The sequence below is a fragment of the Patella vulgata genome, chromosome 1 (genome assembly GCF_932274485.2).
Source record: "Patella vulgata chromosome 1, xgPatVulg1.2, whole genome shotgun sequence".
NCBI classification, from domain to species: Eukaryota; Metazoa; Mollusca; class Gastropoda; family Patellidae; genus Patella; species Patella vulgata.
This window is the reverse complement of record NC_065879.2, coordinates 72,955,536-72,970,178: the sequence shown is the minus strand read 5'-3', so window position 1 is coordinate 72,970,178 and position 14,643 is coordinate 72,955,536. Positions and strand designations below refer to the sequence as shown.

Below are 14,643 nucleotides of genomic sequence, written 5' to 3'. Positions count from 1 at the left end.
TCCTGGTCACACACAAGCTCTGGATCTAAGCCCCCCACCTTAAAGGCTCAATACCACTCTTGTTGTAACTGAATAATATGTCACAATCTTTATTCTGGTCAACAACTTGTACTATTTTACAATATTCTAATTAATTGGTGATATAAATTTCATCTTAACACACCTAATTTAAAAAATTGGAAAAATTCAACTAAATGACTTGAAAAGCCTGACGTAAAGCTTTTCAAATGTGACTTGGATTTAAAAATATTTTTTAACCATCTGGACAAGTAAAATAGGATTTAATGGATAATTTACACTAACACATCTAGTACTTAGAATAAGGCTATTTTTTTATTTTCTGGAGCTGTCAAGTCAGCAAGAGGGTTATTGTCCCTTTAAAAGAAGACCTATCAACAATTGCATAAATTTCGACATACATTTCGAACCTATAACAAAATAATATATGATTTTTTTATCGATTTATGTAACCCTTATTACGAAGAGAGCGATGAATTTTGCACAGATCAATATATTGAATTAAAATGATTTGGGCTATTTATTCACATTTTGGCATTAAATCTGAAGTTCTCTCTACCACATAAAATAATAAAGGTGTGTATAAAGAAACAGTACCTGTGGATGTTGATTAGGATTAGATATTAACATATTATTATTCTGTTGTTGAAACTGTTGTATTGTATTATTATTAAGATGACTGGTTTCACTTTGACGTAATAAAACTTTCTCTAAGTTATCTCGAGCACGATTTCTCCAAACTGGGTGTACGTCCTAAAAAATATAACCGATAGTTAACAGAAACCATTAAACTGAAAATGAATATTAGGAAGGAATTATGGTTGTGAGGTATATTTTAAAATGGGATTTTCTCTTTGATTTAGTTTAAAAACATGCTTATATTCAGTGAGTTGGCAGTGTGACCGGTTCAAAATTGATCACATGTTCAACAGTCAACAGTTTTAATGTGATTATTTGGCAGAAAGTGTCAGAGAAAGAAAGGTTTCAGTAAGTTTTCAGTAACTAATGACAATCATGGTTAATCAAGATGTATTATTTATTCTTACCCCATTAGATTCTACAGGTGGTGCTAAATTAAATGTTCTCTGTACCTAGAAAATATATTTAATGTTTAGCAAAATGATTCCATACAAAGTAAATTCAGTGTAGTAAGTTAAATATTTGAATCTTTTGACATATTAATGAAAAAATAGATCTTACTTATACATGCATTATGCAAGAGCAAAATCTGCTTATTACAAGTCTTTCTTTAGGCCTGAAATGTTATCTAAATTATCAATTATTAGACATTAATTAACTTATCCAGACCATAATAAACTCTCGATGTCAAGGCTAGCCTTCGATGTTGGCTGGATTAGATTCCTATATGCCGATAATGGCCGTTGATAATTAAATTAAAAAAAGTGGATAATTGAGACTTGCTGTTTATATTAATGATTTTAGTAATGATGACCGAGACTATGCCAAAATTTCACGAGCTTCTTTCTCGGCTCATGGTGGATCAATTTGACTGAAATTTTCAGCAAATTACCTTTACACTATCTTGTTTTTAACTATTATAGCGAAAACTGCCATCTCGTTATCTTATCTCCCATAATGTATCTTTAAGCAATATTTTGGGGTTTTTTAGTACCAAATAAAAACTGTAATATACCCCCCCCCCCATCCCCACCATTTACAAATTGTACCTGTACTGATTCTGCTTGACTATCTATCCATTCAGACGTCTTTGTTTGTAATATTGAACTGTTTGATTGGATGGTTTTGTTGCTAGGTGTAACAGTAGAAGGTGTAGATTGTACCGAGACCTGTGGTTGGCTACTAGATTTAACAGGTTCTTGTTGCTGACTGGCTGCATTTTGAGCTTGCATACATGTGGTCATATGTTCTGGCCAATGTGATTGTTGACAGGTATAGGCACAATAACTGGTATTCCAACAACAATAATATATAGCTTCTTTACCACACTTCGCACACTGCAAATAGATAAAAATAAGTTGGGAGAGGATTATTGGTAAAAAAAACAACCCAAAAACTATGTAATACCCTTTCTGACAAATTGGTGAAATTGGGTAAAATTCAACCATTGTTTAGGAAATGACCCTATGTAGAAAATGACTTTATAACACAAAATACTAGTAGGAGAGATGAGGGCCGAAAGTATCAATATTATGCATGAAAAGGGACATGAGAGTCATTGTAGAAACACATAGCTCTGGTTAAAATTCATTAATTGTTTTCCAGAGAACTATGGAGTTCATTTGTAATGTGTTCAATTACTAAATATTGCTTAAACAGTAGATAAATACACCTTGCCGTCAAAGATGTTTTAAGATTCTATGCCATAATCAAGGGCAATAACATGTAATTATCAGAAATTGTTGCAATTGTTATGCCTTGCCATAATCGGTTTAAAATAAATTGTATGATGACTTCAGCTGCTAAGCCATTCTAAAAATTCCAAAGCTTTTTTTTGATTTCTAAATGTTATCACTGGACCACAAAAGGCCTCAAAATAACGTATAGAATGATCATATAAAGGAGCTACTATGCCCTTTATACTACCTCCTGGGAGACCTTACCCATTGTTTTTTCTTGGCTTCTTCTACAGCTAGTTTCTTATCAGCTTCAAACTTTTTGTTTAACTCTAATTGAGTTCGAACTATATCAGACTCCCATCCAGAACGAGCTTCCATTAAGTTTAGTTCTATAAAATAAGGTATTTGTTATAATTGTTAATCTCAAAAATGCCATACTAAACATTTCTCAGTCTACTAAAATCTGTCCCATATATATTCTAGAGAATCAAACGGATAAATTCTAAGTGGAAGACTTTTAGAATCAATTATCTGAATGTCTGTAGTACTTTTTCGCAAAAATACAAACTTTCCATTTCCTAATGTAGTTGGCAATAAGTCCCCAAATTCCATCCTATCCCCAAGAGACTTGATAGCCATGTCTACATATTTCCTTATGTTATTATGTGTGGTGATTATCACATACAGCAAATTATATGGAATTCCTTTAGTGTGTTATGTAAAGCAAATTTAGCGATCACTTACAAACGGCTCAGTATTTTGAGCTAAAAATACAGCATTAACTATCTTTAATTATCATTTGTTACCCAGCGTAATCTGTGAATGCTGCCTTAACTTAATACAGATTTTTCATCATACGGATATTTCATTCCACTTTATTTTTCAGTCTTTTTCAGAAACATATGTTATGTGATTGGTCAAAGCCAAATTAATGGAATAATCAAAACCCTTGATACAGAAATAATAGATTGAAATGGAGCCAACAACCCTGTTGAAATAATATAGAGCTTACTAAAGCTATGTTTTAATTCTTCTATTTGTTGTTGATGTGCCCACTTTATAACTTCAAACTTCTCTTTTTCTTCAGCTTCTTCTTCTTCATTACGTTCATTACGTAAAGGACCCTTACACTAAAACACAAAATTGAAATGAATTTTCTTTTAAATATGAGGTTTGAGAGGGGGAGGGGGGGAATAGCTAATGTAAATTTTTTGTTCATTTTGTAAAACAATGCTGGTTTTGATAATGTTCAGGACATCATTATTCCATTGAGGGCATTTCAATACCCAGCCCATATAATCCCAGTGACAACCATTGCATTTCTCATGTCAAATAGCCATAAATATGGAGAAAATTTGACAGAGTTGAAAGTTTACAGGAATATAAATTTACATATTCATTTCATGCATTGTTGACATTTATTCATACTAACTTATTAATTCATGTTAAACTGAAAGGGATCAAGATATGCTTTAATTCCTGATTGAACTTTTATACATCGGTATTTGATTCATGAAGGTTGAAATACTTTGTTGCTGAATGACAGTCATTTTGAATCTAAAAATCCACATCAGCAGACGGATTCACAGATTTATGAATCTGGATTTGAGAATCATTCAGAAACAAAAAGAATGGATTCTTTCTTTGCAAGCAATTAAACACACCATCAATAGTTCTAATGCAAGAAAACAGAAAACAGAACTCACACAAAATATAATGCACAAAGAACCAACACTAAATAAAAACAAATCAAATCAAAGTAGTTTTTAACTTAGTGAAAATACCAGGACCATATCCAAAGCCACCAAACATCAGCTCAGTCACAAAAATCATCAGGTGTTCAGGAAAGCATTAGCATAGGCCCTGCTTGATTTATCTGCCGATGGGTAACGGGTTTGCAAACGGCGTAAGCCGGTCAAGTGATATTAGCCTCTCCCGCCAAAGCGACGCATTCGGTATACATCGCAGCCGAACTTTTGTCAAACTGTGGTCAGTCGGTATGCACCGCTATGGACAAATGAAGCAGGGAGAGGCGAATATCACTTGACCGGCGTACGCCTTTTGCAAACCGGCTCACCTATCGCAGAGAAATCAAGCAGACCCAATTGCTACCTCCTGTACCACATCCATCACTACTTGTAGCAAAGGTTCAATAGAAAGTATCACAATAATTATTTATTATACTAATATAGATAAATATACCGGTGATAAACTTACATAATTTTTTTTAGTAACTGAAACAAGATCTTTACAAAGGGAGGTAATTGTTTCTTCTATAGAACTTGACAACTATAACAAAATAAAAGGACATATATACTATTCAAAAAAAGTAGGGGATATTTGATTTTTAAGTGTTATTAAAGTCACCTAATGAAACTGACGAAGAAACAAATGACAAAATGAAATGAAGTTCACATTCATCGATTTATTCCAAATGATCGTTAGACTAAGTAAGGCACAGACTGACCATTATAAGGGTAAAATGATACCCGGGGTCAAACAGCAAAGTTACCACAGCATCACAACCAAGTCAGTAACGGGTAAATCCTCCTCTGTTTGCCAAACAAGCATTGATCCGACGTGGCATACTCCTAATGAGACGTCTAAGGTCATTTTGGTCCAGATTGTCCCATTCCTGTTGCAACGCAGCAGCAAGTTCTTGGACATTGGCAGAACGTTGTTGACGTTGACGTAACCTCTGTCCAAGCATGTCCCAGACATGCTCGATGGGGGAGAGGTCGGGACTCAGTGCTGGCCAAGGTAATGTGGTGATGTTCTGTTGTTGGAGGTAACCTGTAACGATCCTGGCCCTGTGACATCTTGCGTTGTCATCCTGGAAGATGAAACGGCGGCCATGACGTCGTGCGAACGGCACAACATGGACTGCCAAGATGTTGTCCCGGTAGTACTGGCCTGTAACACGCCCTGCAACAACATGTAAAGCCGTTCTTCCAGCAACAGTGATGCCTCCCCACACCATAACATAACCACCCCCAAATCGATCATGTCTGATGACGTTAACGTCTTGGAAGCGCTCGTTTCGACGACGCCACACCCTCCTACGTCTGTCCAAAAAATCAACAGTGAACCTTGACTCATCTGAAAACATCACATTGCTCCAGCGTTGATTATCCCAGTGTTGACGATCCCTACACCAACGACGTCTTGCTTGAATGTGATGATCTCTCAAACAAGGGATCACGCAAGGACGTCGGGCGCGAAGGTGACCCCTATGCAGTCGATTCCGAATCGTCTGGCCACTCACTCTCACACCAGTGTCTGTTTGAAGACGAGCGCTGATCTGATTTGCTGTGATGACACGATTTCTCAAGGCCAAGGTACGGATAAATCGATCCTGGGCTTGAGTTGTCGCCCTTGGTCGACCTGAGCGTGGTCTGTCCTGTACAGATTGTGTATCACGGTATCTGGACCATAGCCTGCTTATGACAGACTGAGAAACATTCATCGTCCGCGCCACAACCGCCTGTGTTGTGCCGATCTGTAGCATGCCAAGGGCACGTAACCTTTCATTTTGGGTAAGCCGACGCATATCAAAATTTGTTTTCTGGTCACTAAAACAATTAAACTGATGTTTCCACCCTGGAATTCAATGCCACAATGACTGTAACATTCAAAGTCAGAGTCGTGCAAATCTTGGGTTGGACCCCCATGATGATCCCAAGCATCACCTGCATTCCATGCGGTAGCTATTGGTGCGTTTGGGCGTCACATGTAACTGGAAATGTTTCTTCTGTTAGGTTCTATAGTGACTTTTTTCGTAGTCATTTGCATATTTTAGTATTATGCCCCCAAAATCAAATATCCCCTACTTTTTTTGAATAGTATATTATACATACAATAATATACAATTGGAATTGATAAAAATACAAAAGAATTTGTCAGCTTTGAATATTTGGAATACATTTAGTGTTTGCAGTGTGGATTTTAGCTCATTTGATACAATCTGCTGAGTTGAGATCAGAATCCTGAAAATATGTTTCAAGCTAATCCTAGTGTAGTTTTACCAAATGCATCAAAATACTTTTATCACAAATAGCCCAAACTTGGTAGGGGAGGACAGGTTGGTCCTGCATGTCTGTGAGTTTAATGCCATGATCAATTGGGTCACTTGTCTAAACTTCTTGGAATGTTATCATGGTTCTACATCTCTCTGCCCCGTCCCAAAAACTGTTGAACAACACTCTTGAAAATTAGTGTACTTGAAGACAATGAAGTATCCATGATTCAGGTGATAATCAACCAATATTACCTTTTTAGTATAAGACTGTATGATATCGGTTATATTATTAGGTAATTTTTCATTATCTGGAGTCTCTGTCTCTAATGTCATTTCTGTATCCTGAGGTGGCGGAGAGTTTGATACTCTAAAAATGAAAAATAATAGTAGTTCGGTAATTAACTTAAGATGCATTATGTATGAGCTAAATTTGCCTAAGGCAGGTCTTTATTTTGGCTTCAAATTTTATATAAATTATAATTTAAACATTTATTAACATAAGAGTCTATAATCAACTCTAATGGCCAAGAATTAAATGGATTTAAACAACCGCGAGATTTAAAAATTTAACGATAACATGAACATTCAAGGCCAAGTCTTGGTTGTCAAGTACCATTGATACGATAATGAAGGATCTACGCTATATCTTCAAACAGTCATGACTATTGAAATTTTCAATATATCGTGGGTCTCCGCTTGAAACCTTGTATAACCGATTTTTGGCCAAAAACACTTTTTGATACCATTGTAAAGCTCGTAAAAGCGCGCTTCTGAATATCAAAACCTCGTTTAGCTACGACAGTTTTAAATGTCTGAAAATGTCTAAATAAATATCACGTATAAAATGGCATACAATCAAAACCGCGTATAATAATATACGTGGTTTTGAATTGCAAATGTTATCAACTGTAATATATAAACCTCGTATAAACCGACATACGAGGTTTTCATACTACAGATTCCTGTCACGTGGCATCTATTTACTATAATACGAGGTCATTTTAGCCAAGTAAGACATCGACGTATCACGATAAAACATAAGTTTCGTTTAAACATTACTAGAATTATGAAAGTTACATTGTTTTTGTGCCATTCAGTATCACACTGTTAAATTCTGGCATAGAAAAATAAGTAAATTTAATGTGTAATGTTCGTGTATTACTGAATGTGTCACTATGACTAAATGTCACATGGTCTAGATTTTACACGTGGTCCAGATTTTACATTAGACCAGTAATTCTCAATCAGTGTGCCGCTAAATCTTCCAAAGTGTGCCGCGAAATTTTGAACGGCACACCAAGAAAATTTCTCACTAAAGAAACTAGCTATTTGACTGATGAAATTCGAAACACTGCAATATAGTAAGCTCATAGCCGTGTTTTTCTTTATTTAGTTCGAGTCATTCAATGTGTCTATGACTAGTTTGTGCCTACGGTTGTATGCCGTCTGTGACTTGACATGTTTTTATTTTGCAAAATTCAAATTCTTTTTACATATATTTAGCCAGGTGTGTCGCTATTTTCTCATGTGTTCTAAGGTGTGCCGTTGGCAAAAAAAGGTTGAGAACCACTGCATTAGACAAAGCCTGTAAGTCTACAAATACAAACAATAGCTACGCTGTTTTCTTACGCCGTACCAAAAGATGTCATAATAATAGAAAAATGGCCCAATTAAACGCCTTTGTTCTTGCTTTTACAATGGAGAGAATCGCCATGGACATCCCTGGACCTTTGCCGCTCACCAATATAGGTAATCGATATATTATAGTAATCAGCGACTGCTTTACCGAATCGACAGAAGCTTCAGCTCTACCCATCCCTAAAAGCCCAGCTCAGGCATGGGCCTTAGGTACCCAGGTTCATGGCAAAAAGAGAACAAATTCAAATTGCAGATGAAAGTTTCACGGTAATCTATCTAGCGGTGCGAGGGTGGAGACTGAGCTATCCCTCAACCTTCTCTGTGAAGTTCCACTCGGTGATCGGTCTAGGTTTCCCCGCCGTTATTTGCCATTTCCGCGAATTGTATGCCATTCGAAACTGAACAGATTTCGTTTGTGATCAGCTATTATGTAATTATTTTTCTATTACAGACCGTTTAATCGTGTGTTGCGCATGTGTGCCATTAAAAAGGATATGAAATAATCTTTTAGTCGCCCCGCAATTCTTGTCAGGCCCAGTGACACAGGATCTTTCCAAATGAATTCGGAGCTGCATTGAAAGTACCGAACTCAAAGGAAGAATTAATGGAGGATGGGAGCAATAGCCTATTATAGAGAAACTGTAAGGACATAGTATACGTGGATGATGGCTGTTTGATTATAAGATGACCTATGCCCGAATAGTTACGTTCTTAGATACACATGATGGCATTATTGATAACGTTTTATAGTCCGCAAAACTTAAGGTTTTCACATTATTATACATTTTAGGCTTTCCAAGATGTCTAAATTGAATTGCGGGATTGGGTCTTGCCTTGAGTCGTTGTAATGAAGAAACAACTAAAGAACCACTTGGCTGCGACTCCCCATAAACGAATGAAGGTTGTGTGTTTATTCTGTCGAGACTTCCGATCCTTCAGTTGTATAACGCCATCACCCCCCCCCCCCCCCAAGTCTACAAACGAGTTGCCATGGTACCAAAGTGGGCTTCACCACTATTCCAGCTTACAAGACAGATGATGCTGGACTGGATCCGTAAGTTTTCAGATCCTTTCCGGTCAGAAGAAGAATGGACAGAAGAATGGAGAACCTTCAAAGGTGACCGCGAGAGTGTCAGTGATGTGTTGCCTATCTGTGCCGAAGGGGAGATAACGCCAACTCCTTCACTGGAGAAGTATTATCCTCATCAACCATCGTTCAACCTTGCCGATCTGGTTACTCCTACAGATATCACTATTAGAAGGATGGCAGAGTTGCGCTGTTCGCGACTGATGAAGATAACGTGTGTTACAGGGTCACCCTAAAGAAAACCACCGTACAAGACCCTCGGACCTTGGGTTCTTTAACCCGAAAGTTAACTCTTCTACCAAACTCCAACAACCTGAGACCGCCTGGTGTTGGCATCGGCCTTAAAGGATCCCATTTGGAAATGAGGAAGTTTAACTTGACCGAATTTCTTGGAGTATCTTCTGACTCGCAAGACAGGAGAATGGTATGGAACAAATCTTTTGTCTGCACCCGTAAGCTGAAGACCACAGTATCTCTTCAAGATGTCTCAAGGGTTACCGTAGAGATGGAAGCCGCCCGACAACCTGTATTGCTAGATACTCCACCAATTTCTCCCCTAAATAATCCGATCAAGAGAAGCCTCAGTCCGGCACCAGTTTCTGCTCAGAAGCGACCATGTCCAGAAAGAACACAAGCACAGGAAGCAGCAGGCCTTCCTAGTCGTGGACGCATGCCACTATTGCCACCAGCCAGACGCGATTGGAAAGACAGTCGGGTTCCTCCAGTCGCAATTGGACGAAAGACCCTGGTATGGCCGCACATAGACTTTCAGAAGATGGAGCTGGAATATGCAACCATAACTTTGGAAGAAGGATTTCAGTCTAGGACATCAGTAATATCCTGCCAGCACCTCCTAGACAACATGCTGACACTACTGGGTACCCCTATACCACCTCCAGGAAAGGGCGTCCAACACAATGCCTGTAAGTCATGAGTATGAGTACCCGAGCCTTGGACACGGATGCGACTCGAAGCTCCTGAGGTATATAATGGTAACTAGCAACATGGGTAGCATGGTATTGGTATGATTTGGTATCTCTATATAGCATGAATCTGGTTGGTATTGGTGTGGCGATGCCACAGTATGATGATGGAAAGAATGATCCTGCCCTGCCACAGTTGACGTTACAGATCCCGAGTATCTGATGTTTTAGGTGGCGGTGGGGGTCCCATACGAATGACTAGATGTTGTTCCTTGCCAGACCCTCTCCGACCTGCACAGCTGACAGCTGGAAAATCCCGAGGAACTGTCTAGGTCAACACCGGGATCGAATCCGGTACGCAATGGTTTGCAAACCAGTGCATTACTCACTGAGCCAGTGCGGATCCCAGTGCCATACTCATATTAGCCCTTTGGCATTGTATCGGGAACTGTACTTTTCAGTTTTCCAAAATTACGACCCATCTGAAAATTCTCGTTATTACAAAATTAAATAATTGTCATATGAAATATATCAGACACATGAAATTATTATATTATTCCATTTTTATAAAATTTCGAAAGCTCAAAACTAATTATTTTAATATTGTTTTATTAAACTTGTATTTAAACTTTCGTTGATCAAAAAACACGTACCCGAAGAATTGGTCATCTTTCTAGAATCAAAAACACGTATATAACATTTTTCGATTATATTTTAGAATAAATAAATATTTTCACTTAAAAATGTTCATGAATCAAAACGTACACATATTTTCACCAAATTGATACCTGATGTTATTAAGAAAAATGCGGCAGTATTATGTAAAACAGATTTTATCTGTTAACTCCTTTACTAATTTTCCGCATTTTTTTGTTATACGAGGTTTCAAGCGGAGACCCGCGATATTCATTATTCATTATCTATTTTTGAACTATTATAACAAGGACGTCCAACTCTTTATCTATGAGAGAAATTTTGCTTGGACAGCGGTACTACGACCTACTCTTATATCAAATTCCTACTGCCAAGGGTTTTTTAACACGCACACCAATGTGCACACAGGACCTCTGTTTTTTGTACCATTCGAAGGACTATATGCTGTCCCTTTGCTGAGCCACCTTAGCTTCAATGGGTGGACAAGAAAAGTTGTCTTTGCCAAAAGTTGCTGCATGTCTAGCCGAAGAAAATCACAGGGATGATGACCGTATGGTCCTGCAAGAAATGTGGGCATATAAATACAACGAATAAAGATACTTACATTTGTCTAGCAAGAGATTTCATTGTTTTAGAAGCTGATAACATAGACACACCACAACTCTGTTTAGTTAATACTGATACTTGACTACCATTATTACTAGCTATGACATTACTCTCGGATTGCTTTGCTTGAACTGTTTCTGATTTTGAATTTGAGCAAATATTTTCACTGTTTGTCCCTGGTTGAACAGAAGCTATCTGTTCAGTTTGTGCTGGTAAAGGTTGGTTAGTGTCAGTTCTCACAGGAGGGGATTTATTAGGTTTCACTGTTGGAGGCACAGAATCTAAATCTGGTTTCAAATCAATAATCAGTCTATGTTTTTCATTATCGTCTTTAGAATCGACTTCCATTTCTTCAATTTTTTTTGTTGTATTAATAGCACTTTTGGCCCCCAAAATGTCTGGGGCATGAACTTTGACCTTGTTTTCTGAAAGGTCAAAGGCACTGACCTTGTTTTCTGAGGTTTCATGGATATGACTTTTGACCTTGTTATCTGATTTTTCAGGAGTATGACCTTTGACTTGGTTTTCAGACTGCCCAGGGGTTGAAATATAATTAGAGTCAACACTATCATTAAAACATGTAGTGTTTTTCTCTGGAAGATTAACACTAAAACTTTCACTGATGTCTTTGACCTGTGAAGGACTTGAATGAGGCAGAGAATTGGTCCCTTCAACACAATTAGCCTTGACCTCTGTAGGATGGAGAATAGTCCTGACATCATTATTCTCTGAATTTGTTTTAATTTGATTGTTTATTTTCAATTGCTCGTGAACTTTTGGAACTTCAACATCAACATTTTCCTTTTTATCTGATAATGTCTGTGGTCCAAGCTTCCAATCCACTGGTTGAGTAATTTTAATATCAGAAATTTCACTTGTCCTTGCAGACACTTGTGGTTCTGATGTCTGATAATTTGTATTATTGTCCACTTTTGTGCTGATAGCAGCCTGAATAATTTGTAAAGCTGATTCCCCAAGCGATTCATTAAGGTCCGCCTGCTTTAGAATTGTGTCACTTTCATAATCATCTTCACTTCCTTTCACATTATTTGATGATGCGACAACTTTCACATTTTGAATTTGTGAAAAATCCCTTCTGTTTAATGTCACTTCACATTCGGTCTGGTCGATAAAAGTTCTTATAACTTTTGGACTACCAGTCTTTTTTGTATTATACCTGTTAAGTAAGCCGGTAACACCTTTTTTAGATTTTTTCATGCCCAGTTTTTTAACAGGAGTAGATGTCATCATCTTTTTCTTCTTTACAACAGGATTTTTACCATTACCAAATGGTGTTCGGGGTGGCATATAGTCATATGAACCAAATTTTATCCTGGAAATAACAGAATCAGAATAAAAAAAATTTGCCATACATAAAGTCAAAACCAGCTCACATTAAGGCATATATATCACTGATTTTTGTCACCAATGAACAATCATTGGTCTGCAGTGAATAATACAGCAGACAGATTGTCTCGGATGTTTCGTTAGTTAGAGGTGCGTGACTGGCTGGATACCACTATATTTTGTATAAACCAATCATTGCACGATATACCAATGTGTGACTAGATGTGTGTGTGGCATAATAAACCATTCATTAATCATAGCAAAAAAGTCAGTTATATGTCAGAGAAAGATATGTACTAATTTCAATCAATATTAACAAGCAATTTGATCGTATTCTGTCAAAATCATTATCATATGACTCACATTGACATTCTTTAAAATGGAACATAGTAGTAATGGCTAAACTAAACAACATTACTCAAGTTTTTGATTTTTGTCATAGATGAAAGTAAAAAGACTACTGAGATTTGCCCATCTGTCCAAGATTAGCCAATAATCTGACAATCATATACACAAATTATTGTCTGACATTTACCAATCACATGCAGATCATGAATCAGGCACAAAATATTTATCTGACAAATATGCACCAGCACAACCTGTTGAGGAGGGATGTAATTGAGATCAAATATACTGACATGTGCAAATGCTAACTTAAGTGTTCTATAAAATGGTTGAAGCTGTCATTATTTAGGGCGAAGTATTTAGAAATATATATAAAAATAATTTTTTATTACACGAAAGATTTAAAGGGCCAATCTTGATTATATCTTGAAGAATAAAACTGCTTAATTTTGTGTTGAAAGCCCTTAAAATCCTCTACCTTAGGGCCAAGCAACTAACTCAACATGCATGATACATTTTCAAACAACTTCAACACGCCAGTCTTCATCTGTCCCAAGCTGTATTATACGGTGTCTGGATAACACCAGACTTTTATTTTATAAAAATAGCATGTAGGTGAAATTTACCTTTCGTTATCAAGTACAGCACGTGGGTCGTGCACTGTATACACATTTAAAGGAATGGCAATAGATTATCAGGTCACCCAATGAAAATATTGACCCAAAAACATAAAAGAGTCATGTGTCCGGATAAGCGGTTTTGACGTTCACATCCAAGCGACTCAATATTTTGAGCTGAAACTTTGAGACAAGGCAAATATACCATTCCTCTATATTTTGGCGATTAAATTTCACAAATACACAGACTTTTATTGATGAGACTCTGTTAAAATCAGGATGGTCCCTTTAAATAAAGTATGCTATATTTCCACTCATTTTCCTTAGTTTATCGACCTTTCTGCTGAAGTTACATGTTAGCATTTACAGTTGTTAGCTTAAGATTTAAAATTTACCTGATTTTCTGAATGTGTCGTTCTAGTTCTTCCATAGCTTCATTAAAGTGAGTGCTTCTTTTTTTCTGACCATTCGGACAATCTTTAGACAATAGAAATACATTACTTACTGGAACCCAAGATCTGGTAAAAAAAAACAGAACAAAGTTGTAAATCAGGAGCAAACAAAAATTTTATATTATTAGAGATTTCTTATAATCAGCTGTAGAATTTCTTAGGGTAGGCATTAACTGTATTTGAGTAAAGAGTTATATATGAAACTGATTTGTGTGAATGGAGTTAAACAAAACACAGAGTGCATGCATGTAGTTTTGATTACTTCTGCCCCAAATGTCATCACTTCTAACACAATCACTGATCTGGACAAATAAAGAGTCAATTGTAAATACTGTAACTGACCGTCTGGGTGTTTGCATATACAGTTCATACAATGCCTTAAGGGAAATTGTGTTGCAATTTAACAATTAACAATGCGCTCTGCACAATTCCATGGTGAGGTGAATTTCATTGGATTCTCTTAACCAATCGTGACATGGGAGTATCTTAGGAACAAAATTTTTTTATATGGTCTTCAGATTTACATTTTACCAATTCTAATTGGTACTTTATTAAACCTATTCATCAAATAGATAAAACTAACAACTATGGTAAGTGTTTATGATTTGTCTATTGAATAA

The 14,643-nt window shown here is 36.8% G+C and overlaps 1 protein-coding gene across 3 annotated transcripts in view; it reads right to left on the bottom strand.

Annotated features, from left to right (window-relative positions):
* LOC126808596 (MYND-type zinc finger-containing chromatin reader ZMYND8) overlaps window positions 1-14,643 on the bottom strand; it is a 44,616-nt gene that overhangs the window by 2,419 nt on the left and 27,554 nt on the right. For all 3 annotated transcript variants that reach the window (XM_050533425.2, XM_050533423.2, XM_050533424.2), the window contains 9 exons: window positions 13,967-14,089; window positions 11,261-12,595; window positions 6,607-6,721; window positions 4,554-4,625; window positions 3,349-3,466; window positions 2,601-2,725; window positions 1,707-1,994; window positions 1,065-1,109; window positions 616-771 (listed from right to left, as the gene is read on the bottom strand). In XM_050533425.2, coding sequence (XP_050389382.1) covers window positions 616-771; window positions 1,065-1,109; window positions 1,707-1,994; window positions 2,601-2,725; window positions 3,349-3,466; window positions 4,554-4,625; window positions 6,607-6,721; window positions 11,261-12,595; window positions 13,967-14,089 — 2,377 coding nt within the window. The remainder of the gene's footprint in view (window positions 1-615; window positions 772-1,064; window positions 1,110-1,706; window positions 1,995-2,600; window positions 2,726-3,348; window positions 3,467-4,553; window positions 4,626-6,606; window positions 6,722-11,260; window positions 12,596-13,966; window positions 14,090-14,643) is intronic.